This window comes from Cucurbita pepo, chromosome LG02 (assembly GCF_002806865.2).
Source record: "Cucurbita pepo subsp. pepo cultivar mu-cu-16 chromosome LG02, ASM280686v2, whole genome shotgun sequence".
Classification (NCBI taxonomy): Eukaryota; Viridiplantae; Streptophyta; class Magnoliopsida; order Cucurbitales; family Cucurbitaceae; genus Cucurbita; species Cucurbita pepo.
Genome location: NC_036639.1, coordinates 11,841,966 through 11,849,881, shown reverse-complemented (window position 1 = coordinate 11,849,881; position 7,916 = coordinate 11,841,966). Strand labels below are relative to the sequence as shown.

The 7,916-nt window shown below is 33.0% G+C and overlaps 1 protein-coding gene across 1 annotated transcript in view; it reads right to left on the bottom strand.

The window, feature by feature from the left end:
* Positions 1 to 6,181, bottom strand: part of LOC111788730 (beta-glucosidase 42) — a 9,524-nt gene extending 3,343 nt beyond the window's left edge. The window contains exons 1-7 of the mRNA XM_023669192.1: positions 5,970 to 6,181; positions 4,315 to 4,381; positions 4,143 to 4,201; positions 2,510 to 2,585; positions 1,909 to 1,983; positions 1,738 to 1,825; positions 163 to 388 (exon numbers count right to left, since the gene is read on the bottom strand). Coding sequence (XP_023524960.1) covers positions 163 to 388; positions 1,738 to 1,825; positions 1,909 to 1,983; positions 2,510 to 2,585; positions 4,143 to 4,201; positions 4,315 to 4,381; positions 5,970 to 6,092 — 714 coding nt within the window. The 5' untranslated portion in view covers positions 6,093 to 6,181. The remainder of the gene's footprint in view (positions 1 to 162; positions 389 to 1,737; positions 1,826 to 1,908; positions 1,984 to 2,509; positions 2,586 to 4,142; positions 4,202 to 4,314; positions 4,382 to 5,969) is intronic.
* Between the last annotated feature and the right edge of the window lie 1,735 nt (positions 6,182 to 7,916).

Here is a 7,916-nt window from a genome sequence, read left to right as displayed (position 1 = left end):
GGGGGGGGGCGCAAAACAAATCTAAATTGAGGATCAAGTGTACACTGCATATTGACAAGGACGAAGAGAGATTCAAATATTTAAATCGTGTACTCATCAGAAGATATAAAAATGAAAACACAATAGGAGGGTCCTTAGTGAAGACAGGTTTGGATAGCATACCTTGTACTTCTTCCGATAAATGGATACAGCAGTTGCATGGGCCAAGATTTGGTGGTGTGAAGTCAAATATTGTTCAACTGATGGATTTTCCCGTCTTCCTGGAGCAAAGATACCAATTCCATGTCCATTCACGGATGTTTGAAGAGGCTCATTAATGGTAATCCAGTTCTTCACTCTATCACCAAAACTTGCAAAACAAGTTTCTGCGTAGATTGCGAAGTAATTTCTGTTTGTTCGCCAAGGAAGTTATAAAACAGGTGGTCAACATGGAACTTGCAAAATGATTTACAGATATATGAGATTTAAATGATTATACAACATATAGAAAAAAAGACAAATGATTGAAAAGTATTGATGGTTGAAAGATATCATTTGAAGTCATCATAAAAAATAGTAAAGTAGACCCTAAACTATGTTGGTTTTTTGGTTGTTGAGGTTAACAAACATGCTCAGTGTAGATGTCAGGTTAACAAACATAAAACATGACCGGGAAAACAAAAAGAAATCTCAAGGTGTTCAACTAACATTGTCACGGTGCTTACTAAAGAAACTCACAGTCAAATTAGGTGCTTACTAAGTTTTCTTTACAGATTCTTGTTCTTTTTTGGGTTCTTGGTTCTNCTTACTAAGTTTTCTTTACAGATTCTTGTTCTTTTTTGGGTTGCCTTAGTGCTCCTTTTGTATTCGTTTGGTTCTTGGTTCTTTTTTCACTCCATGCAGAGTTTGTGTCCTCAAACATTAGACCCTTTTCATTTCTTGATGAAAAAATGTAGTTGCCAATAGACTTGTATTGATCATTAAGAAGACCATTGAGCAAAATTAGAGAACAAGATCGAGATGCTTATCTCGTGTGAAATATGACTACGCCAACCAATTTTCACTCAAGGATTTCCACAGATTGAAGAAATGCACTGGAGGTATTATTCAAAGACGACAATATATATATTTAAGAATTAAAAAAAAGCTATATTAAGTTTTAAATAAAGCCTCCTTTTTCATTTATTGCTCAGATTGAGTTGATGGTGTTTTCTCTCCCTCCCTCTCTCTTTGGAGATGAAGATGCAAAGGTTATAGGATGTTTTGTTAAGTCTGTAAGATGGAATTTAGTTTCACCATGTACGTTGGGCACATACATAGGTAAACACACACACACACAAAAGGAGACGTCAGTAAGGGAATTTGAATCTGAGTTTAGCTTTTATACCCTAGCCTACATTTGATAGATATGAGGGATAATTTATTCCAGATTGCAACTTTGTTAATCCCACTAGTTGAAACATTAAAATTACACTAGATATTGAAACACTTTTCAAGCTATACTTCAACTCCAAACGAAGTTCATACAATCTCAAACTTATAAAACCTTTCCCTCTCCTCTGCACAACCCAAACACGCTAGAAAAAACTTACGACTTTGCTACTCCAACCTACAAGAACCCGAGCTTTATACACACATGTAAACCAAATACCAGTAAGAGAATCATATACTATTCATTAAAATTTTTTTGCAGAAGACAGTGCATTTTGAAATTAACATAGTTGTTCAGACCACATAGTTCCCAAGCAAAGAACTTACACAATTTCTTTATTTAGCCACCCTCCAATTGCCTCTTGAAGATGCAAAGGAAGATCCCAATGATACAATGTTACATAAGGCTGAATGCCTGCAAAAAAATAACTAAAATCCGTCAGCAATTTTCCCCCCTAACTGAGCTAAAAAATGAAATTGATAGGAAGAGATTTTTACCCTTTTCAAGAAGTGCATTGATTAGGTTATTGTAATAACTAATCCCTTCAACATTGACTTTGGTCCCCAAACCATCTGAAAGAGGAAAAAGATCATCAGTAGACATTGCAATAAAACAGCAAAGAGACTTTAAATTTGTATAATTTCTGCATCCTTAGAATGGTCGTGATGCTAAGAATCGAAAACAACAGAATGTGGGTGGTTTAAAAGGCCAGTAAAAATAACAAGACGGAAATAACCAAGGGAGAGAAAATAATATAACTACAAAAATTCTTCAAGAGGATTGGAGGAAATAGAGGGAAAACAGGACAAAAACAAGAGAAAAAGAAGATGGCTTTTCTTTTAATAACTAGGGTATTGGAGGGCCTCACTCCTTTTCATTACATCAACGAAAAGTTTCCTTTCTTGTTTAAAATGAAAAGCTTTGCTCTCCTTAAAAAAACAAAGAATATATATGTTCTCTTTAAAATGAAAAGCTTTGTTTTTTTTTTCTTCCTTTTTGAGGTTTAAATGTACATCTACAATATCGAGGGGGTGCCACATGCAGATATATTCCTTTGATATTAGCCAAAATGCAGTGAAGATATTACAAAGCACATACCAGGAAATATGCGGGACCATGATATTGAAAAGCGGTAAGCTCCAAATCCCAATTTTGCTATTAGTTCAACATCTTCCTAAACGTACACAAAGTAATAAATAATAAATAATGTAATTATTCTATTAAAAAAATTAAAATAAAGAACCTGCCAATGTAGCCGTATAAAGAAAATATGAGATTTAAATATGTAATCTGTTTCCTTTTTATAAGAAACAGTCCAAATGAAGCATGACCAGATACAAAATGCGCAGGAAGGGGGATGAGGGGTATCAAAACCGCCGTAGGGAAGCCTACAACATTCCTTCTAGTTGGTATGGATAAAAAAATTAGTGAGTGGTTGCAGTAAGCCCTATCCTCAACACTGCAATTGGAGGAAGTAAGATGGACAACGATAAGGAAGTAGAACACCTGTCTTCCTCTATTTGCAAAAGTTTCTGTTTCTTTTTTAATCCAAAATGATAAGACCTTTATTGGCTTATAATGAAATCATATTAGCCTTTTCATCCAAATGGCTACCTAAGATAACATCATGGTAGTATTCAGTGGTGCCTCTAGAAAACATCAATGCAACACAAATCTAATATCTCAAGGAGAACGGTTCAACTAGCTGAGCGAATGAAAATGGTGACAAGGTGGAAGACTTGAGAAATTGATCGTTTTTTTTTTTCTTGTAGGAGGAGCCTCAAGGTAGGGTGTCATTTGGTTGATTGGAAATTACTCTTATTCATGTGGGTGCTCTCAGCATTGGTATTATAGAAATAGGAACTCTTCTTCTTAAGTCGACTATTATGGATATACTCTCAAAACATCAAGGCTCCTTCGCAATGTGTTTAAGTGGTAAATACGAGGCTATGCAGGAAAATAGAGCAAATATCTGATTTTAGGAAAACCCTTACACTTTGTTGAACCCTTGGTTCTTGAGCATCCCTTTCCAGTTCTCCACTTGCCATTAAATTTCAACTTCCAAATCTATGAAGGATTCTTGAAACATGAAGATAACCGTTGGAAATTGAATTAAGGAACTTGTTCCCTTGAGAGAGAAACATAAGGAAGGGGCTGTCAGACTCTTACACTGGACCTGGATGCCGTAATCATCACCTAAGAGACGAGATGAAATCTAAAAGCCCCAGGCACATTGTTACGTAAATCTCTTTTAGTTCCACCTCAATGTCTCCTTAAGCACCCGAGGAAGAGTATTCGAAGAAACATGAAAAGGTAAAATTGCCTAGACCAAATTTTTCTCCTTGTTCCTTGCCCTCAAAGTATCAAAACACAACACAAAGTTAGGTAACGTACATTAATTAATCCTTGGAAAATTATATTAAATTTAAAATTTGAATTTTTTTAAAGCAATTTTCATATTATAAACAAAGCACCAAAGAAACAGTAACTTCAACTTTTGATTAAATATTTAGAAGGGAGAGCTACTCATACATTGGATTTGTATAATGAAGAAAGGATTTAACTTAAATCTTGGACTTAACTAGCAGAAACAATCTCTAAGAAGGCAAGAAGTAAGAGCTCAGAATTGCAAAATTAGGTGACCATGAACAACAATCAAAGGCACAAATTTTCTTTTTATATAAGGAAATTAAATAATTGGTGAACACTCTTAAGAGTGAAGTTGACCAACCTCGTATCTGTGATATTGATCCACAGCTACATCGCCATTGCCACCATCAATAATATTTCCTGCAAACATGGTAGAAACAGAATAAGTTTAACCACAAGAAAATAAACTTAGCTATCTGGTTAGAGAAATTTCAAGGGATGACCGAACTTCAAGATTAAAGATCAATGGCTACCCTTAATATGTGAAAATTCATCCCAGATGCTAGGACCTCTACCTCCCTCCTTGGCAGCTCCTTCAACCTGAAAAATCAAATTTATGATTTTTTAATTATCTATAGTGAGATTTTTCTATTACTATTTCTGATTTAGTTAATTAACTAATTAATAAAAGTATAAGTAAGAGAACAATTTTGATTCCAACATTTTATTAAACCGGTGCAATGCATGCTAAAGGAATGTGATATTCTTCACAAATAATGATTTTATATATTTTAATATATTACTTTGATTTTAGAAACGATCTCAAGCCCACAGACGTGAGAGACGAAACGTTTGATCTTCTTGCAAGTTCAGTATAGAATCCTTTAATCATTGACCTCTTTATATTCTTAATCAGCCTTTCACATCAAAGGGATGGCCACAAACTGATTTAATAACCAATGTTTGTATTATTCAACCATATTAATCAATGTGCTCACTGCAATCACCAAAGCACTCCCTTGGCGAAACTAGTCAATGCTCACATGCGTTGCACTTTTATCTTAACGTTTGAAAATAATTGTTGATGGTAAATTTTAAAAAAATTCCACAAATATAAAAAGAGAAGTTAACGTATTTCAAAATTATACTAATAATTAAATTTTCAAATAAAGTATATTATTCTTCATCATAATTGCTTTTTCTATAAGAAAATTACAAAAATACAAATAAAATATTATCATAAAAGAAGTAAAATGAAAGTATACAAACAAAATATATAATGAGAGAAGTGAAAGGTTTAAATATACTGTAAAATTTAAGTAAATAACATTTTTATGAAAATAATTGACTATCATTAAGACGATGATTCAGATCCCTCACCCTAAGTATTGTCTTTGGAGTAAAACTGATTATTACGGCTATAATTAATCATAAATTTACGTTAATTAATTACTACACATCTTGATTACTTTTCTCTTAGTTGATCAATGATTTATAAGTTTAAAAAATAAAGTTCTATTTAAAATTATTTTTAATAGATATTTGGAATTATTTTTTTAAAAATATATTATATTTGTAATTATTATTGGAAAAATAAATCTGAAAAAATATTCAGAAAATGAAAGCATATGAAAGTAGTGATAAAAGAGGAAATCAAACTTTCTCACTGTTGAGGACTTATAAAATCTAGCTCCTATCGTATAGCTGAAAGGAAATTAAGCAACGCCTAACATAGAAACAGTACGATTTGGAAGGAGGATATACTCTGTGAATGAAAACCACGCAAATTTCCATTTTACAGATCGGAGGTAGCAAGAAAGAGCCGATCGGCGAAAGGTATATTTATCAAATTCGAATCGAGATTTATAAAAGAGGAAGAAACGAACAATCAGAGATCAGGAAAATCAGAACGCCTCAGGAGTCGCAATGAAGCTCAGAAATCGAAAATAACAAAAACGAATCGAAAAGGTTAAAACCAATAAAAATACTTAAAACATCGCGATTCATGCAATCGATTCATTCAAATTAAATCATCCAAACAGAACAAATTCCAAAATACAAGAGATAAACGAATAGCGCAAAACGAAATCACAAGGCGAAAGTAACGATAAAATAAATGAGCATGCAGACATTGAAGAAAATGCAAGCTATTGTTGACATTGTTGTTCTTGAACAAGTAAAAAGGAACCTGATAAGCGGAAGTGGCAACGCCAAAGAAGAAGTCTGGAGGAAAATCATCGCGAGATAGTGGTTTAGCGTTGGGGCCATCTGCATCCTCTCGATGATGCTCCAACAACTCCTTCTTCGGCATTTTCGTTTCAGTGAATTTATCTAATGGATCAGTGAGGGGAAATGAGATCGGGAATTGCAGAGAAAACTAGTTGACAGGTATTTATAGTCCAAGAACTGCCAGCCGGTAATCTTCAGAGATATATAGATTTAAATAATAATAATATTATTATTAATAAAAAAGCTGAGTCTTAAATGGTTGCGTTAGCTGGAAATTGTGACGTGGAATATAACATTTCGGAATTGGAAAATTAATTTTTTTAGGATAAATCATAAAAATAATACCCATCAAACTTTTATTCTTCATTAAAGTTTAAATTTTAATAAATTGCTTTATTCTCTCTAATCTTTTTAAAATAGCTTTATTTTCACAAAACTTTAAATTTTACTTTTTAAAGCAAATTTTTAAAAATTTATTAAAAAATTAAATAGAAATTCAAAATTATGAACTGTCATCAAATATACAAATATTTCCTTGGCCCGTAAGTCCTTACACAAGGTTAGAATTCTAGCTCTTCCAGAGTGGTATCTCACTGATGGCTCGGGCCCCCCCGGAAGGGGGCCTTCTTCGCCCTCCACCTAAGCTGCGCAGGAAAGGCCCAAAGCCAATCCCAGGGAACAGTGAAGCTTCATAGGGTCTTTCTGTCCAGGTGCAGGTAGTCCGCATCTTCACAGACATGTCTATTTCATCAAGCCTCTCTCCGAGACAGTGCCCAAATCGTTATGCCTTTCGTACGGGTCGAAACTTACCCGATAAGGAATTTTGCTTCCTTAGGAGTTTGTAAATCAAAAGAAATAAAAAAAAAACATGATGGATTAAAGGAACAAAAGTTATTTTTTAATAAAAGAAATTAATTGAAATTTTATGCTTAATAATTCTGTCTTTTCTTTTTTTTTAATAAATAATCTAATCTACAAAAAAAAAAAAAAAAAAAAAAAAAAAAAAAAAAAAATAGGTCCTGACACAAGGTTAGAATTCTAGCTCTTCCAGAGTGGTATCTCACTGATGGCTCGGGCCCCTGGGAAGGGAGCCTTCTTCGCGCCTCCACCTAAGCTGCGCAAGAAAGGCCCAAAGCCAATCCTAGAAACAGTGAAGCTTCATAGGGTCTTCCTGTCCAGGTGCAGATAGTCCGCATCTTCACAGACATGTCTATTTCACCAAGCCTCTCTCCAAGACAGTGCCCAAATCGTTATGCCTTTTGTACGGGTCGAAACTTATCCGACAAGGAATTTTGCTTCCTNGACAAAATTGAAGAGGTGTCCAAAGTTTGGACACGTAAGATTGAAAATAAAGAATAGAATAAATGATTAGGTAGGGGATGATGACACGTGGCGTTGATCTTTTCCACTTATTTGCNTTTTTTGTAACTACTCCATCTTATATTTCATTACAATTTGTCGGGTTCCTTTAAGTTCATGTATTTTAAAATTTAAACAAAAAAAAAAAAATTATTTTAATAATATAACGTTACCTAAACGAATAAAATGACTCCATAATTATTAATTTCGTGTGACGGTTAGAATTTAACAAATTCTATCAGATATCAATCAATTATAAAATTAACGAATTCTATAATTTAAATTTATAAAATTGTCCATCAATGGAGACCAAACGAATTTAATAATCTTATTTTTTCTCTTTTTATTATTTTTTTTTTGTCATTAAATCGCGAAACTTTAATTTGTAACAATTTTATTTAATTTCGATAACAATTTTACCCTTAAACTTTAATAAATAATAATTGGGTTTAATATTGCGAGAAATTGTATAAATTTAATCTCTAATTTTTAAAATTTTAAGAATATTTTAGTTGAAGATGAATTTAAAAAAATTTGTTTAAAAAAT